Genomic DNA, 20,207 nt, shown 5'->3' on the forward strand with positions numbered 1-20,207 from the left:
CAAAAGGGACAGTTTAGATTACCTGTAACACCACAGAACTGTGGGTATTGCTGGTAAAGATGCGTGTGGTTCCTGCCTTGGAAGACTGCAGATGGGATGAGAGACCCATTTCGCTGCTTCCAAGGGACAATTTCATGTGTTGGTCTTCCTCTTCCACTAGAGATCTGAAAATGTGTATAAATCAGAAAGAAAGGCAAGTTAAAAGTTGACATATAATTCACAATAATGGCATTGTTTAGAGTAATAATCAGTCACTAGTGCCAATCATTTGACTATGGAATATACTGGATTTTGTTTTGTTGTGCTTTAGGATGATACCATTCTACACCTTAGAAGAAATTATATTATGTATTTGTAAAAAACTTTTCAAGGTCAGAAAAAAATTAGAAGTGAGAAATCAACCTAAAAGCTGGTTCAAAACTACATTCACAAAGGGTCTTTGTATTTTCAGTGCAAGAGTAATTGCTTTTGGTATTGTACTGTTTAGGTAGCAAGAACATCAAATTGTGTTATACATAGTTAAAATTTCTTTGGAATACCTAATTTGAGAAAGATAAAAATAATAGCTATCAGTTATTGAATAGTCACTATGTATCAGGTACTTGCCCAGAAATTTACAAACATGACCTCATATAATCCTTAAAACAATCCAATGCAATAGGTACTATTATTATTTCCTTTGTATGAAGGGCAGGGAAAATGAGCTACAAAAAAGTTAAAAGTAAGTCACCTAAGGTCGCAAATTTATTAAAGTAGTTGGGTCAGGATTTGAATGTAAGTCTAGTGTGATTCCAAACTCCAAAGACCCCATTAATAAAAGTCAAAGATTAACTGTGACAGTAATACACTGCTTCCTCTTCTGTAATTAGTTATAGTTCTAATCAACCCCCAACGGAACAAAAACTTTTACACCTGACATAATTCTTTTTCCAGCAGTCTCGCTGATCATTTTGGGATTTATTCAGTTAAATCGCTAGAGTCTAGTGGCATTTCCATCTTTTCTAAGAAATAAAAAGTAAAAAATAATAAATGCAAGCTATGCTGATGTATATATTACACTAATAATTTTGGGGGGGCCATAAAAAGGATTGGAGAACCTGTAGTTAACAGGTCAGCTTGTTTCACAGAGACCACACAAAATATTTAATGAAGGGCCTCAGGTTACCCTGAAAATTGACCACCACAGTACAACATTTTATTATCCCTTAGACGAGGCAGGCCTGTGTTTCCTTAGGTATAACATTGCCCAAAGTGTCTCTGAATCATCTAAGAGCAGGGAGCTGGTAGCTCTGAATGGGTTTGTGCATTCATGATGTAGCGTTAAAATGGACACTGGGAGAGGAAGAGGAAGAACACATTTTCAAGCGCTAGAACTCCACTTTTGCTATTTACCTCTAACTTCCTACATGTTGAATCATTTGGTTTTCTTTTTTCTTTTTTTTTTTTTTTAATGATTCTATTTATTTGAGAGAGAGCGAGCGAGAGGGAGGGGCAGAGGGAAGGGAGAAGCAGACTCCCCGCTGAGCGCAGAGCCCAACATGGGGCTCGATCTCATGACCCTGAGATCATGAAATGAGCCGAAGAAAGATGCTTAACCAACCAAGCCAACCAGGCGTCCCTGTCTTTTTCTTTTTTAAGGTTTTATTTTTAAGTAAGCTCTACACCCAACATGGGGCTGGAACCCACACCCCTGAGATCAAGAGTCACATGCTCCACTGGCTGAGCCAGCCATGCACCCCAAATTCTTTGCTTTTCTAACTCTGGCCTATCCAATATCATGAAGATTTCACTTGTTCCCTACCTTACCTGTAACCTCAGTTGATCAGTTTGAACCAGAAAAAAAGTTTTAAGACCACCATACTTTAAGATCCTGCTTCTTGAATCCGGACATCAACGAAATGGTTTTAAATCTTCTAATAATTAGCAAAAGTTCAGGCCTTAAGGGTGAGATCAATTCTTCTTAAGGATATTAGAGCCATAGTATAACCAAAAATGAATTAATAATATATGACCATGTTTTATTCAACTCTCATGGATATTTAATAAAGAGAATAATTTAAATAAGATTTTAACAAGCATAGAAGAAAATGAATATAGCTTTCTACTAATTTCAGAAATAGCCTTAAAAAGAATTAAATTATATACAAGACATATCATACACACACTCACACACCCTTTTAAACAGCTTTTGCAGACAGATATTCAAAAGTACAGAATTAATGGGAAGAGTGGGAAATAGACTGATAGTGATTGGTACCCCTAACCAGAAAATTTCCATTCAAACAGAATTATTTTAATGAAATATCCAAGCAGAATGTTTTATTATTTTCTGTATTCCCTGCACAGAACCTAGCACATGAGAATTTTAACATATGTCATCTCAATGAACACAGAATCTCATTTTTGTGGACATTTCTTTCTCACACAGTGCGTTCAGTGACCATCAATTATCATTTTTATAGAACCACAGATGTAAAAGGGACAGGAATAAAGCTGAAGCCACATTGTGCCTATGACATATCCTGGAAATTGCTTTTTTTGAAGAAACTATAGATAACAACTTGTTTACTTGTCATTTGTCTCTAGCTCCTAAAATTGAAAAGCAGAATGTGAAAATGCAGCCCTTTCTTGGCAAGATAATATGGTTGGCTTTCTAATTAATTACTTCAAATGCTGAAGAAGCCTTCACTAAAGTCATCTTCTTCATGACTTCTTATCAACATACTTTGACTTTTTAACATTCAGAACACTCCCTATTATTTCTGCATCAGTAACAATACATGCCATGTCAACCTTCTCAGCAGACTCAATATTCTCTTCTATCTGCTTTTCATTAAGTTTACTGACTGGGTGTGAAGAGAATGGTTTTTCAACATCGCAAGGAGGTAAAACCTCTCTGCAAAGCCCAGGCCACAAATACATCACGCTATCCTTAAAGGAATGATTCCCTGAGTAAGTCCAAGGACAAATAACAGTTTTTAAGTATTACTTTTCCAAGTCATATGGTTAAAAGCAATTAAAAAGACCAGTCGTTCTCAGAAGGGGTTAGGAGACCAAGGGGATTTTGTTTCTCCCCTCCCCACGTGTGGCGAGGTTTGGAGACGTCATTCATTGTCGCAAGAGGGTGTGTGTGCTACCTTCGTCTAGTGGGATGCTGCTAAACATGCCACCAAGGCCCAGGAAAGTTCTCCCCGGCTAATTTGTACTTCGGCAAAAATGTCAAGAGTACCAAGATCGAGAAACCCTGAAATAGAGGGATTAACCTACTCAGGAAAATTCTTCTGTTTTTGTTTTTAAAGATTTTATTTATTTATTTGACAGAGAGAGACACAGCGAGAGAGGGGACACAAGCAGGGGCAGTGGGAGAGGGAGAAGCAGGCTTCCCGCAGAGCAGGGAGCCCGATGCGAGGCTCGATCCCAGGACCTGGGATCATGACCCGAGCCGAAGGCAGACACCCTATGCCTGAGCCACCCAGGTGCCCCAGGAAAATTTTTCTAAAGCAATTTCATGTTCTAAATTACTTCTCAGTCTGAGGGTTGACTACATAAGGTTAATGCTGGCAGTAAGAAACACAGTAGGATTATTAATTACCACTAATTCTTCCAAGACTACCTAACAAGAAAATACCTCTGTTTCCTCCAGCCCCACAATTTGAACAATCAAGTGTTTACAGTAGAGAAGTAGATAATGGTTTTGAAGTTTACCAGACAGTTGTGCAGGAAAGCTTTTGTTCTATGTAAATTCATGTAAGAATAATAATTCCGTAGTTCTGCTTAAAACAATTGCTATTTGGATTCACTTTTTCATGCGGATTTCGAATCAAGCAAATCCTGCCTAAATAGTCCCATTGCATCAATGCTATAAAATTATTCATGGGAGAGAGTATGTTCATCAATTTTCTGTCCAAAACTCAAATCTTCTTCCTACGTCTGTGCTATCAGGCCCCCCAGCCCACCCCACTGCCACTGGACACATCTTATTTTCTTAACAATGACCAACCACAGAGCACAAAAGCAATCTTTCACAAAGTGTACACGAATCACTCAACTGTGCTTGTTCAAAGAGAACAATTACTTTTTCAAAGAGCATGAGGGTAGAGACAGAAGCATTGTCTGATCATTTTACTGAAAGCATTGCAAAGGTGGTCAAATTGAACATACACCAACTATGGTATTTCTTTGCATTGCTCTGTGAAGATAAAAGAAAGTCTAAGCAATTGTCAGGCTTAACAGGGTGATGCTAACATTGTAATCTTGCCTAAAATATTTCTATAATTTAAAAATCACCCCCAAGGGAAACATGTGTACATGATGTGAGCACACAATTCATAAAGACGTAAGTACACATGGTTAACAGAGAGAAAAATGTTCTAACTCATTAGTATTCCAGAATATGCAAATTAAAGCAAAGATTCCATCTTGAAATTCATAGACTTAAAGAGTTGAAGATATACTTTTGAAATTGCTAGTGCAAACATGTATTAAGCCCCTGTTGTCTACATGGCACTGTTCACCCAAATGGATTTTTTAAGTTTTAAAAATCATCAAACAGACACATTTTTTTTTCTTTTTATAGTGAACACCAGGACAACAAAGGATTGTGTATTACACGTCTGACCTGGTAGGTAAGCTGCAGCCAGAGTGTTCTGTCAATCTGGTTGAAATATGTTTTCTATAGTGAATAGTTCTTGGAGGTTAATAGTTTGGTACATACTCTATAAAGAAGCCATACTCTCAGAATTCACTATAGCAATTGGGTTTTTTGATATGCAGTGTGAGTAAGGGAAGAGCATCTCACAATTACACCATTTGGCTCCAAAGCCTCAAACAGTCTTCCAACGCTCCATACCAAAAAAAAAAAAAAAAAAAAAAAAAGAAGAAGAAGAAGAAAAGAATCCCCCCCAATCCACTGAAATGAGTACTTCTGTGTTTAAAAAATGAGGTCTTAGCTTGAGAAACGATGAAACACCCATCTCAGTTCCTTGCTTTCTATCACAGATCATGTTATACAGAAAGCCATGTGAGGTCAAATTTCCTTGTTGAGGAAAAGGGGTCGTTTTAGTGCTTTTTGAAATTACCAGCATGAAAACACATGAAACACTTGACTGTTTTTGGTGGAGATATTCTATGCGCCAACCCATGCGCGGGCACATTCACTTCCTGCTCACATCAAATGAAGAATAGCACATTAAGAGGGCTCTGCATGAAAGACGCTGGGAGAATATAGGACTTGCAGAAACAAAGTGCTGCCCAAGACTCTCAGAATAGTCATCAAATTGTTCTTTATACTTTCCTATATTGTTTTTAATTTCCGGGGTGGGGGTGATGAATCAGAGAACACTACAAAGGTACAAATATATGAATAACACCTTTAAGTTTTCTCTAGTTAGTTCCCAGTTAGCTTCACAGCACTTCTTTTTGCTTGCTACCATTACATTACAAAGTGGTTAAACCCATCAGTGTATTTTTTTTTAAGATTTTATTTTTTTAAGTAATCTCTATACCCAACATGGGGTTCGAACTCACGACCCCGAGACCAAGAGTCGCATGCTCTACTGACTGAGTCAGCCAGGCACCCCCCAACAATGTATTTTAATAACATAATTCCACCGTGACAAAAGAGTAGGGGTTTCTAAGTTAGTGTTAAAAGTACTATACAAATATTGTAATTTCTCAGAGTAACAATATAATCCTAACTGAAAGTCAGCACGCAGTGGGTTAGTATGCAAGAACAGCAACAATAACAAAACAAAACGTAAGTAAAAACAGAAATGAAAGCCATGAATGGTGTAACAAGACAACAAATCGGGTTAATCAAGGCATTGACTCATGCTTTCCACCATCTATCCCCCAGAAAAATAAAATACATATTTGTCACACTCACAATTTAAAAAGAAAATCAAGAAAAAGGTTTTCTTCAAAGAAGTACTCCCCCTCCATTTGTTTTTCTGCTCTGAAACAGAGAAGTGTCTGTTAGCCGTGGCATTTGCTAAATGAAACATTTCTTGTGATAAAGTTGCATGGCAGGTGGAGGAGAAATTTAGCCACCTGTTCTCATACTCATTTGAATTTGAGTGCTAAATCTGTCAAGGTATTTCCTTCCACCCTTGAGAAATAAATTAAAAACTTAAGATTGGTGGAAGTTATTCCCCATAGATTTTTCTATAGATTCAAAGTATGCATACTGCACTGAATTCTAAAGATCTTTTTTTTTAATTCTAAAGATCTTAATAACCTTCCTACCTCACCAAAGTTAGAATCTTAACCATCCTCCTTCAACCCTCCCAAACAAAAACTGAATGATAGACATGACAAACACATACACACACAAACAGACGCACGCACACACATTCTCTCTCACTCAACTTCCATTAAAAAAAAACGGGAAATTGTTTTTAAAAAATCAGAAAGAAAACTTCAACTTATGACATAAGGAAATACATATAAAATAAGTCTGGTATTTTCACCTAAAGGAAGAAAAAAAACCTTAAAAACTTCAACTATTTTAAAGATATGTCCCAATGAAAATGGCATTTACAGCATCATTATACAAAGAAATTACAAATATCATAGCAGCTTTTCTTAGTAAGGCCTAAATTAATTGCTGTTTAAGAAACAATGGAGAACAGAGCTCTTACCGAGGCGCTTGCCTGAAAGAAATCAAGAAAGATAAAGCTTTGGTTAGTTATTTACTTGTATTTGTTAATGACACAAGTGTAAGTACTTTATTGTCAACTTGCAATGAATTCACTAATGGAAATCTTTAGCATGTAGGATATAAAATGGAGGCTAATCTTTCCAAGGCTTTCTTTTGTGCTGTGGCAATACCAGAATCCACAAAAGAGAAAAATTCTCAGTTCAAGGTGATAGGGTCAGACTGCAAAATGATTTTCTGAAGTAAAAAAGCTTCTCGACATGCATATGTCGGTCACATTTAAAATAAAATCACATTAATAAATAGCTGATGTCAGTTTTAACATAGGAATAAGATCGTTTACCCAGCACCTGCTATGTACTAGGCATTGTGCCAGACACATTCTCTGGGCTACTTAATCCTCATAGCAATCCCATTTTAAAGACAGGAAACTGAAGCTCAGAGAGTTTACGGCTTCACTGTGAGTCTGGCAACTATGGTTTGAACTTGAGTCTGATCCCAGATCCCACAATGTTCCCATTACACCAAGCCTGGAAAAAAAAAATGAAAAATACGCCCTAGGCAATTGTCATTTCAACGCTTAGTTGATAAATACGAGGAAGATCTCAGAAAGACACATTCTGTTAAAGGAAAGTAATTTTTTGGTTGGATTAATTCAGTCTAAAATTACCCACTTTTCCCACTTGCATAAAAACAATACCAAGGCTAAAAATCTCTCATGCCATTCTCCCAACACACAGAGGGTAAGGAGGCAGCCTATCTTAGGATATAACTGAGATCAAATTTAGGGAGAACTTTACATTACCGCTATCAACATTTAAGGGAACACATTCTGAATTCCAAAGCCACCCATCGCTATCACAGAAATAGCACCAGAACACAGATGAGGGAACTGGGCTAAACAAATGGAATGACAAATGATACTCCATTAGATAACTATGACAGGATGAAAGTTAATTATCCAATGCATAAAGCATTTGCACTGAGTATCTCAATCCTGTCCCTGCAAAACTTTAAAATTAATGTTTGTTCCCTCTACCATATTTCAATACTTTAGTCTTTCTTCATCTTGTAAAAATTCACATACCAATTAAACTATATCAAGTCTCATGTATCTAGACCAGAAAATTCTTCTGCTTAGAAGCTTGGTTCATATACTATTTCTCATTCTTCACATTTTTTTTAAGATTTTATTTATTTATTTGAGAGAAAGAGAGACAGTGAGTGAGCAAGCATGAGTGGGGGGGGAGGGGCAGAAGGAGAGGGAGAAGCAGACGCCCCGCTGAGCAAGGAGCCCGAGGTGAGGCTCGATCCCAGGACTCTGGGATCATGACCTGAGCCAAAGGCAGATGCTCAACCGACTAAGCCACCCAGGTGCCCCTCATTCTTCACATTTCTTATTAATATTGTAATAAAAGATATAGATACATACACACATACCTGAAGTAGAGTGAAAAGAGTAAGCAAAAGAATGAATTCCTAAATGCTGATTCCATACCTACTATATATAAAATAACTAAGTCAAAGCTCCCTTGCCCTAAGAAGCCATACAGGGTAAGAGAGTCCACAAGAAATAGTAGTAGTATAGGGAGATGGCAATATGTAGATGTGAGTTGGGGAAAACAGCATGTACTCCCATCACTCTCAATAACCCCCTTCTCAGGACACAGAGAAAATAATAGTTATAATCCTCTGGCCACACATAAGCCCTATGGAAGGATGATCCACCCTACAGCCAGCACCAGGCCTGCCATTGAGAAATCTAGCTGTACCTAAGGCAGGGAGCATGACTTCTTCTTCAATTCCCAAATGAAGAAACTGGAATGGGAGCTCCAATACCCTGGCCAACGTTCTTTGAAGGAGCTTTTTGCTTTTGCTCCCAGAAGATTTGTTAACCAAGGTGTCATTTTACTTCTATTATCTGTAGCGCACTAACTTTGAAATTTGATTCTTGAGCTATGGTGCATTTCAATGGAAGAGCGTGTTATTAAAGAATTGGGCTTATGCCTGCCTAAAATGTCAGTTTATTAAATATTCAAACAGCCAAGTTATCCAATCTTTTGAGTTTATTATAAAGACAGATTCCACAAATGCAAAACCAATTAGAAATCACTTCTGTTTGGGAACAGAAGAATCATTATTCAAGTGGTAAAAATCCTATCCTTTTCTGAATTTCCTAGTTACATTCAACTTCATAAAGTCAATAATTCATGACCAGATCTTAAGGGAATGTTTATTTCTCTTTTAAAAGGAAACATGACCAAAAAAACCAAAGAGTAAGACTTTTAAACTTACAAAGTAATAACCAATTGCATTTGGTTTTAAGAATTATAATTGGCAGCTCTGAGTCCCATTGCCTCTATGTCTTCAAAGCCTGTAATAAATGTAACAAATCTCAACCTTGATTCTGCAAGTACCTAGAGGCATTCCTAATTATTTCAATGAACGTGGTAAAAATTTCAGTATTGAATCAATCATGTTTTAATATAGCATGTTTAATGTGATGTAATCAAATCAGTGTTTTAATTTGGCAACCAGTATTTTTCACACAGGGCAAGGTAATACAAAAAAAGTATCAGAGGACAGACCCTCAATACCAATGAATCTGGGAATCATACTTATGATAGTTCTTTCAAGCTTATCTCAGATATCGAGCCAATGGAAACAAAGAATCAAAGTTATATAATATTTCATATTAAAATTATTTTCCATTTTGTACACATCTGTGTCATCATTAAGATTTTTTCTTAGTGGGGGGCAGAGGGAGAGGGAGTGAGAGAATCTTAAGCAGGTTCCATGCCCAGCATGCAAACCCAGTGCAGGACTGAATCTCACAATCCCAAGATCATGACCTGAGCCGAAATCAAGAGTCGGACACCCGACTGACTGAGCCACCCAGGTGCCCCAAGGTGGGTTTTTTTTTTTTTTTTTCATAAAACTTTGTTAGAAGACTTTAAGTTATCCCTCTTATAACAATGCTTACATAACCATTGTCTACCTTAATTTCTCAAGTTGTTAGGAGATGCAAAAAAATCTTTACTGTCCTTTATAGCCCACCCACCTATCTACACATTCAAGTATCATAGTCTGAGTTAAAATGAAGTTGTTGTTTTTTTTTTAAGGTTTTATTTGATTTATTTGACAGAGAGAGCGACAGCGAGAGAGGGAACACAAGCAGGGGGAGTGGGAGAGGGAGAAGCAGGCTCCACGCCAAGCAGAGAGCCCGATGCGGGGCTTGATCCCAGGACCCTGGGATCATGACCCGAGCCAAAGGCAGACGCTTAACTGACTGAAGCCACCCAGGCGCCCATATTAAATATTCTTAATAAAATTAGTAATGACTTCCTAGAGGGCACAGACTGTTCTGTTTTGTTTTGTTTTTCCTTTTTGGAGGGAGTAGATGCAAAATAAAATTCATTGGGAAGTTTGCCACTTTGGGGGCAAGGTGTTTCTTTTTAGGAAAATTATGACTTCTGGCTTAAATAGAGGGTGTCTTCTTGCGTGGAATTCCAAAAGGGTAGAGGCAGACCATATCATTTAAACAGTTTGACACAGTAGGAGTCAAGCATTCACATTTCCCAGTCATTTAAGTGGGAATTGTATTTTATTATTTTTAAAAGATTTATTTATTTGAGAGAGCGCCCACGCAAGTGGGGGGAGGGGCAGAAGGAGAGGGAGAGAGTTCTAAAGGAGATTCCCCCCTGAGCTCAGAGCCCGCCATGGGGCTTGATCCCAGGACCCTGAGATCATGACCTGAGCTGAGATCAAGAGTCAGACACTTGAGTGACTGAGCCACCCAGGTGGCTCTTTCCTAAGAGGGATATCAAACAAGAGAGAAGCTTCCTTTCCTTCCTTCCTTCTTACAGTCTTTTATTTTTTTTATTTAAAAAATTTTTTTAAGATTTTATTTATTTATTTCACAGAGAGAGACACAGCAAGAGAGGGAACACAAGCAGGGGGAGTGGGAGAGGGAGAAGCAGGCTTCCCGCCGAGCAGGGAGCGCAATGCGGGGCTCGATCCCAGGACCCCGGGATCATGACCTGAGCCGAGGGCGGACGCTTAACCGACTGAGCCACCCAGGTGCCCCCCTACAGTCTTTTAAACCAGTGTTTCATGCCCCAATTTATAATTTTTGACTCTCAGAGTACAGATGAGAAGGAGACAGGGGAGAGTCACCAAGTAGGTAAGGAGAGCAAAGAGTCGAGGTGTTAAAATTCTGCCCAGCTAGTTGGAAAATGCTGCTCTAAATGCTACTTCCCTCACTCACCCCATTTACACCAGCTACTTCTTGAAGCAGTAAGGCATTTTAAATCTCCAAAATCTAATCTTTTCAGAGATCCCACTTTAATGAGAAAAAGTGGTTTATTTAAATGTACTCTTAATGGAAACAAATTTGACTACATAGCTCTTAAAGATTTTATTTTATCTTATTGAAGATTTTATTTTTTAAGCAATCCCTACACCCAACATGGGGCTCAAGCTCACAACCCCAAGATCGAGTCGCACACTCCACCTACAGAGCCAGCCAGCGCCCTGGACTACATAGCTCTTTTTTTTTTTTTTAAGATTTTATTTATTTGTTTGACAGAGAGAGAGAGAGAGATAGCGAGAGCAGGAACACAAGCAGGGGGAGTGGGAGAGGGAGAAGCAGGCTCCCCGCCAAGCAGGGAGCCCGATGTGGGGCTCGATCCCAGGACTCTGGGATCATGACCTGAGCCAAAGGCAGACGCTTAACGACTGAGCCACCCAGGCGCCCCCAGACTACATAGTTCTTAATGATCATTTTTGGGAAGCTTGGCCAGACAGAAGAAAGTTCAGGAATCTAAGTGTCATGCATTCAAGAGAGCTATAGATAGGACATTTTAGATTCTAGAAGAAAATCGTTATCATCAAAATATTTCAGTCATCTATGACTCCTGTTCCTTCCCAATCTCCTATGTCCAGTCAACTGTCAAAGTACTACTGAATATCTCTCCAGTATGTTCCTATCCTTCACTTCTCTCCACTGTCACTGCCCCTACACCATGCTTCTGGCATCTATTACTTCTTACTTGGATTTGGTTATTAATATAAAGTACATATTTGTCACAGCATAGCTACTTCACATACTGTGACTGTATTTATAACTCTGTATTTATAACTTCTTGCTCAAAAGTATTCAATGACTCCTCACGGCTTCCTGAACAAAAACCAAATGCCACACTCGGGTTCAAGGCTTCTTTGATTAGCCTTCCTTAACCTAATACACATTCCAGCAAATAATTCAAAATAAATATATATTTAATGGTTAGAATATAAATAAAAACCCAAATCTATTCACAAACTATCAACTGTTTTGTTTTAGAGTATGTTGTTTTCATACATAGTAACAGCTATGCCTTATTTCTATTGTTAACCAAGTAATGTGTAAAAACCATTTATTTTAAACATTTTTATTTTTTTAAGATTTTATTTATTTATTTAGAGCAGGGGAGGGGCAGAGGGAGAGGGAGAGAGAGAGAGAGAGAGAATCTCAAGCAGACTCCATGCTGAACTCAGAGCTGGACATGGGGCTTGATCTCACAACCCCGAGATCATGACCTGAGCTGAAATCAAGAGTTGGACGCTCAACCGACTGAGCCTACCAGGCACCCCTTTGTTTTTTTTTTTTAATTTTCATTCCAGTGTAGTTAACATACAGTGTTATATTAGTTTCAGGTGTACAATATAGTAATTCAATAGTTCCATAGATTACTCAGTGCTCATCACAACAAGTGCCATTCTTAATCCCCTTCACCTATTTCACCCACCCCCTCGCCCCCCTCCCCTCTGGTAACCATCAGTTTGTTCTCTATAGTCAAGAGTCTGTTTCCTGGTTTGTCTCTCTCTTTTTTCTCCTTTGTTCATTTGTTTCTTAAATTCCACATATGAGTGAAATCATATGGTATTTGTCTTTCTCTGATTTATTTCACTTAGCATTATTCTCTGTAGCTCCACCCATGTTGTTGCAAATGGCAAGATTTCATTCTTTATTATGGTTGAGTAATATTCCAGTGTGTGTGTGTGTGTGTGTGTGTGTGTGTGTGTGTACCATACCATCTTTATCCATTCATCTATCAATGGCTGCTTCCATAGTCTGACTACTGTAAATAATGCTGCAATAAACATAGGAGTGCACGTATACCTTTGAATTAGTGTTTTCACATTCTTTGGGTAAATACTCTGTAATGTGATTACTGAATGGTACAGTAGCTCTATTTTTAATTTTTTGAGGAACCTCCATATTGTCCTCCACCCTGGCTGCACCACTTTCCACTCCCAGCAACAACGTACAAGGGTTCCTTTCTCTCCACACCAACACTTGTTGTTTCTTGTGCTTTTGATTTGGGACCTTCTCAATGGTGTGAGGTGATAGCTTATTGTGGTTTTGATTTGCATTTCCCTGATGATGAGTGATGTTGAGCATTTTTCATGTGTCTGTTGGCCATCTGGATATCTTCTTTGGAGAAAACGTCTGTTCATGGCTTCTGCCCACTTTTTAATTGGATTATTCGTGTCTTTTTTTGTTGAATTATGTAAGTTCTTTATATATTTTGGATACTAACCCTTTATCGGATATGTCATTTGCAAATATCTTCTCCTATTCACTAATGTTGTCTTTTAGTTTTGTTGGTTGTTTCCTTTGCTGTGCAGAAGCTTCTTATTTTGATGAAGTCCCAATAGTTTATTTTTGCTTGTGTTTCCCTTGCCTCAGGAGACATATCTAGAATATTTTCAACATTTTTGATAGCAGGAAAATTTATTTAATTTAAATCTAATATTTGCTAAGCCTTTGCAATTAGGCCGAAGTCCTTTTAGGTATAAAACAATTAAGAAGTTAAGTAAATGTGGATGATTTTTTTGAATACTAATTTTAAAATTCATGTCTCCTAAGCCCTAGTCAGCATTCCTTTTTTCCGAATCTGCCATTCCTTTTTCCAAATTACACACGCAAAACATGTTATCATTTAAGTGCAAACATGCTAGCTTTAAAACATAAATTTGTCTAAAATAGCTTTTCCCATGATGGTAGAGGATATGTGAACACAAGTCAAATAACTCTTAAGTCTAAGAGTAGTTGCAGTCTTGGAACAGATTATAATCTTATTTTCTTTATCAAATTACTATTTGATGAACCATGACTAAAGTATTCTCGTCATTGGGAAATTGTTTCTACTAAAATTACTTTCAGTCTGTGCCAGCATCATGGTATTTATCAGCAAGCAAGAAACAGAATCAGGATTTTGGATTAGTTTTTTTTTTTTCATAGGAAAGATAGGCATAACTTACTCTCTAATGAGACTGTGATATATTAGATTACTGCATATATCAAATGAAGCAATTCAACACTCTTACGTGAAATGATCTGCACAGGGCTCCAGACCTAAAAACGACTCTCCCTAAATCCATTCATCTAACTCAGCATTTATGGAGCTGCACTAGAAGATAGGTAAGACAGGGCAGGACACTTGCTTGTAAAGAAATCACAGCAAAAGAAATAATTACTTTCCAAATGGTTAAATGGTATAAAAAATAATAATAAATTCTCACCATTATCTACTAACGAATACCATGTTGCACAATTCATATAAGCCACGGTAACAAAACTAATTGCAAACTTTGCTCCCTAGTACAGGAGTGTATCAGTCCATTGACAGCATATAAGGACCAAAGAAACAAGATAAATAACAGTAACTTTCCTTACTATTATTTTAAAAGACTGTTCATCCCAGATCACATTACATCATTTGAAAAAAAGGCAGTCTCTAATTGCATCTGTCTCTACAGCGCAGCAGTAGGTCTATGAAAAATATTCTGATGATCCAGGTCTTCAGTCTCCTTAAGATCAAAATGTTGGTTCCAATTCCATGAACTTTTGTTTAGCTGTGAATCAGTCAGAAATGATTATATACACTCAACCTTTGTAGGAAAGTGCTCATAATAAATGAAAATTGCTTCAGTTTGGTGATGCTAAAGGGATTGGATAGCCTATTCACCACCTAGAACATCCACACACTTTTCAAAATTCTGTTTCAAATATTTCATGGGTCCATTCAAAGTAAAGCTAGGTCACACTAAGTGAGTTAATAAGGAATTAAGTGAGTTAACTGCAGACAAGAGAAGAGCTCCAATGTAAGCCCACCTATAAAGACAAATCTAGTTGAGGCTTTTGTAGTAAACTAGTCTTAAACATTAATTTGTAATACAGTTGATGGAATGGGATAAAATAATAAAAAGGAAATACAAATTAAAAATGGGTTGAATCATCAAATACAACCATGCATGAAGGAAAAGTGATCCAACATGAATATCACATTCTCTTCCAAGGTATAAAGGTATGACAAAGAGTAATTTGTGAGGTTCCTTCCTTCTTGGATTCAAAGAACTCTCCCTGAATATGATAATTATGTTCTTTTTTTTTTTTTTTAAGTAAGCTCTACACCTAACGTAGGACTTGAACTCATGACCCCAAGACCCAGACTCACATGTTCTACCGACTGAGCCAGCCAGGCACCCCAGTAAGTATGTTCTTCTTAAGATGGCAAGGTCTTATCCCACTGATCAGTGAAAAGCACTATATTTTTGAAATCAGAGAAACAAAAAGTGAACACAGAAGATGTTACAGGGCAAGTTGGAGGTGAAAAGAAAAGGTGATTTAGAATTTCTAAAAACACTTGCAGTGAGAGACTTTAATGTGGGAAGGAAAAAGGGGGAGAGAGGAGGGTCACTAATGTAGTCCAGTAGCCCTCGAACACCCAACAGAACTTGACCTACAACCTATCATTCTCATGATGTTCCCTTCTCAAGTGTTAGTGCCATAAAATATAGTAAGTATCCAAGCCTTTCAAATAAAAAATTCAATCAAGCCCCTATACCTTCCATAAGAGAAAGCAGACAGTGTCCAGAGAGTTAAAAATAACCAGTTCTGAGTCCAGAACATTCCCACACTCAATTCCAAGTTTAAACATGATAATTCCAAGATAAAACATGAAGGTGGAACTTTTGGGGCGCCTGGGTGGCTCAGTCACTTAAGCATCTGCCTTCGGCTCAGGTCATGATCCCAGGGTCCTGGGATCGAGCCCTGCATCAGGCTGCCTGCTCAGCCGGAAGCCTGCTTCTCCCTCTCCCACTCCCCTTCACCGCTCGTGCACGCGTGCTCTCTCTCTCTCTCTGAAATAAAAAAATCTTAAAAAAAAAAAAAAAGAAATGGCACTTTTCTACATACTGACTTGCAGGAGAATCCAGTTTAATGTTCAATAGCTGCGTGGCATAGACAGTCCTCATTTGTGCTTTTATGGTTCCTATTTCACGGATGTTAACAAAGTAACATCCGAATTTCGGTGTTTTCCTCTGCACTAAGCACTGAAGGGCATTAGCATGGCAACAGTCACACAATTGTATGCCACCACCAGCTAATTTTTTTAAGCAGGTTCCATGTTGGGCATGCAGCTTGAACATGGGGCTTGAACTCAGGACCCCAAGATTGAGACCTGAGGTGAGAATAAGAGTGGGATGCTTAACTGACTGAACCCCCAGGCACCCCATGCCAGGTAATTTTTTAATACCTTTTGAAGATTTGTTGAAGGTTCTCCCCAAATAAGATGAAAATGTTTTGAGAAAGTGGAAAGGAATGCAGAGTCCTTTGAAATGTTTTCTTCAATTCATCAATAAAATACAATCAACATCAACCAACCTGTAGGATGCACTCATTTTACAACGTTTTAGACAGCTCTAATATCAATGGAGTAATTTTGAATGTTTCTGCTCATTTCATAAAACTTTATTAAGAAAACAAATTCCATGATTTTATTAAAAAGTTGGCACTATGGGGCACCTGGGTGGCTCAGTGGGTTAAGCGTCTGACTCTTGGTTTTGGCTCAGGTCGTGATCTCAGGGTCATGAGATCAAGTGCCACATTGGGCCCTGAGCTCAGCACAGAGTCTGCTTGAGATTCTCTCCCTCCCCTTCTGCTCCTTCCCCACACACTCTCTCGCCCTCTCGAATAAATAATAAAATATATATATATTTTAAAAAGTGGCACTAATGCTTATTAGCTTTTAAAAGGAGACTTTGGACCATGCAAATCATCTCAAAAACAGCCTGCATTTCAAGAAGTCAAATCAATAATAAAGTCTGAAATTATTAGGATCTTGGTTTTAACTCACACCTGCATTTTATGTGTTTGCGTATACTTGCAAAACTGATGTATACATTTGTGCTTATTTTATAGGACTTGGGAGCATAATACAAGTTCTAACAGTGGAACTGGTTTTCATGATATTTTCAACACAACCCCAGATTATAATGCCGTGCCTGGAGAATTCTACTTTTTAATAAGATTTCCAGGAAATCACGGTTGCAGAGTTTGAGAACTGCCTAGTGATGTTTGATTTATCAGAATTTTTGAGAGCAAAGTCACTGGTGCAGAGATTAATAAATTTGCCTTACTGATAAAAATGTACAATTTGTGGAACCCCTCCTGTATTCTCCAGGCAGGCCCAATCTAGTCACATGAGTCCTCAGAAGTGGAAGATGAAGGCAGAAGAGTGGGTCAGAAAATGATTCATGTGAAAAGGACTTTGGCCACTGTCAGTGTTGAAGATGGAGGAAGGGAGCCACAAGCCAAGACATGCAGGCCGCCTCTAGAAGCTGAGATCAACTCTCAGCTTACAGCCGGCAAGAAGACAGGAAGCTTGGTGGTCCGACAATGGCGAAGAACTGAGTTGTGCCACTGACCCCAATGAGCAGGAAACTGATTCTCCCCTAGAGCCTCCGATGCGAACACAGCCTTGCTGTCACCTTGATTTTAGCCCAGGGAGACCCATACCAGACTTCTGAGCTAAAAAAACTGTAAGGTAATAAATTAGTGAGGTTTTAAGCCATTAGTCTGCAGTGATTTGTTATGGCAGTAAGAAAACTAATACAGAGTTCTTTTCGAGTGCTTGCACGCAATTAAGCAATGGGACAAAAATGTCCGCAAGAAAATACTAAACATGCTGACTGGGGAGTACCCTAGGAAAGTACTGAAAAGAACCTAAGAGATAGAGCATTGTCCATGGTGGCTGATTACCATGGGGGGAAAACGCGGGGAGCCAATGAAGATAGAATAGTGTTGCAAGAAAAATAGGAAACAGTGAAGTGAATCCGGATACCCTAACAGCAAGTAAAGATAATTGCCCCAATATTTCCCTACAACTTCACCACTTGACAGTACGGCCAAGTAAAGCTGACCTCTCCTTATGCCACCACCCAATTCAAAAAAGTTTACCTCATCTATCATACTTCTTTGTGCTTCTGACCCTAGTGAGATATTATCTAATTAATAGCTGGCAGGAAAGTAGCAAAAGTCGACAAAAACAAAATGGCATTAGAGAAGTTAAGAGCTTTGAAATCAAGCAGACCTGAGTTTGAATTCTCACTTCACCTCTTCCTTTGAGTGTGACATTGAGCAAGTTAAGTAACCTCTCTGAACCACTGTGCCCTTCGGTGTAAAACAGAGACAACTTACTCGTATAGAGTGTTTGGGAGGCAGCCTGCAAAGGGCTTGGCATTTTTATAGTAGCACTCAACAAACTGTATTATATGTAGCTCTGTTAAACCAGGACAGTTTCTAAAAATGGCAAACAAATACATTTCACATGAAATGTAGAATATTGGTCTCACAGGCTAGATTCAAGTTTTAAGCTCCTGGAGTTCTGAAAGTTGTTTTTATTTACCTTTTTCTTAGAGAAGAGTAAGTTACTGCTTTTCACTATTGAACCATATCCTAAGAAGTACTCTCCAACAAGGTGGAGATGTTCTTATCTTAGCATACCATAAATACGGCAACACTGGATAAAAGCAACATATACCCTCATCATGGGAAGTCACACCAAAGAAAATATTTTACTCTAATTGAAAACAAAATATAATTTTATTTCTCAATAAGATGACATCCTACAGACCAGGATCAAATTATTGCTGCTTGAAAGGTAAAATATGTACACTTATGCCCTAGAAAGCACCTATGCCCTGTCCAGTTTAAAGGACGGTACTCTGTTCCTCTTGTTTTAAACGGTTACTATCAAGTTTAAACATAAATTGGTTCACTTTCCATCCTATGTAATATGCACTTTATAATCTGGTATCTATTTTCGGGGCACCTGGCTGGCTCAGTCAGTAGAGCATGCAACTCTTGATCTCAGGGTTGTAAGTTTGAGCCGCACGTTGGGTGTCAAAGTTACTTAAAAATAAAATCTTTAAGGGGCGCCTGGGTGGCTCAGTTGGTTAAGCGACTGCCTTCGGCTCAGGTCATGATCCTGGAGTCCCGGGATCGAGTCCCGGAATCGAGTCCCGCATCGGGCTCCCTGCTCAGCAGGGAGTCTGCTTCTCCCTCTGACCCTCCTCCCTCTCATGCTCTCTGTCTCTTATTCTCTCTCTCTCAAATAAATAAAAATAAAATCTTTAAAAAAAAAAAAAGAACCAGTTCATCAAAAAAAAAAAAGAAAGAAAAGAAAAGAAAAGAAAATCTTTAAAAGAAAATTTTAAAAAAATCTGGTATCTATTTTCAAAATTCATGTCTTCATATTTAGCTCAGACACATTTCTCTTCTATAGTATTTTCATTCCCACTAAATCCATTATCAATACTGAAAGTACAATAAACAAAAATTAACCTGATTATCCTGGATCAGAATTTTCATACCGGTAAAATAAATTAAGCAATTTAATTGTTCGTGAATAAAGATAAGATGGAAGAATAGTTACTTTGAGTGATTGTAAGGACTACACCCCTAATACCCAGCAGAGTTATGCCTGGCTCATAACAGAAAGTGAGTAATTCTGAATATTATAAAGTCAATATACAAGGTGAGTGAAAAAGAGCTGAGCACTTTCAAAAATGGTTTACTCAGCAACTTCTTTACGTACAGATTCCCCAAGAATCACACACTGACACCACCTCTTTCTCACAGTCTTGAGGAAATAAAGCAATACTCTGTGGCTGCCATTTCAATTTAAAATATCATCATGCACAGTGCTTATAATTCTTGACTCTTTAACCAGAAGTTAAAGTCATTAACACAAATACTTGCCTATCTCTTACTTCTTTCTTTCCCCTCCCCCTAACTCGGCCCGACTTAGCTTCTCATCTAAATATTCTAACTTTCAAGCAGAATGTCTGGAATCCTTAGAATTCTTAGTAACTCCAGACTTCCCGTGAGGCTATAAGAGATTTGCATTTCTGCCTCTTCTCTATGGGGCAAGTGTTTTGAGGGGTACTTGGAAGTCACATTAAAGTAGAAAAAAAAACAATGCATCTAGAGAAATTCTCAACAAGGAAAATTCTTGGAAATTTCTGAAAGCATCAGAAATACTAGCTTTCTGTCTTGCAAGTTTCTTTTGTGAGGTATTCTTCAGTAACATTGAATGGTTTCAAGAGATCTTTTAAAACACACACACAATTGGCTTTAAGACAAGATTCTAACTTCCCTTGCACATGCCAGGCAGGCGTCCCCAGACTAAAAATTCTGAAGTAGTGAAAAGAACCCACACTG

General features: G+C 38.2%; 1 protein-coding gene across 7 annotated transcripts in view; it reads right to left on the bottom strand.

The window, feature by feature from the left end:
- KLHL13 (kelch like family member 13) overlaps nt 1-20,207 on the bottom strand; it is a 204,619-nt gene that overhangs the window by 44,779 nt on the left and 139,633 nt on the right. For 5 of the 7 annotated variants that reach the window (XM_035007608.1, XM_035007617.1, XM_035007627.1 and 2 more), the window contains one exon: nt 23-164. In XM_035007608.1, the coding sequence (XP_034863499.1) occupies nt 23-164 (142 nt within the window). Of the gene's footprint in view, nt 1-22; nt 165-5,884; nt 5,954-20,207 lie in introns of all 7 variants that reach the window. The other 2 variants (XM_035007598.1, XM_035007605.1) reach the window with 1 other exon arrangement.

This window comes from Mirounga leonina, unplaced genomic scaffold, assembly GCF_011800145.1.
Source record: "Mirounga leonina isolate KUSES-001 unplaced genomic scaffold, KU_Mleo_1.0 Mir_101664, whole genome shotgun sequence".
NCBI classification, from domain to species: domain Eukaryota; kingdom Metazoa; phylum Chordata; class Mammalia; order Carnivora; family Phocidae; genus Mirounga; species Mirounga leonina.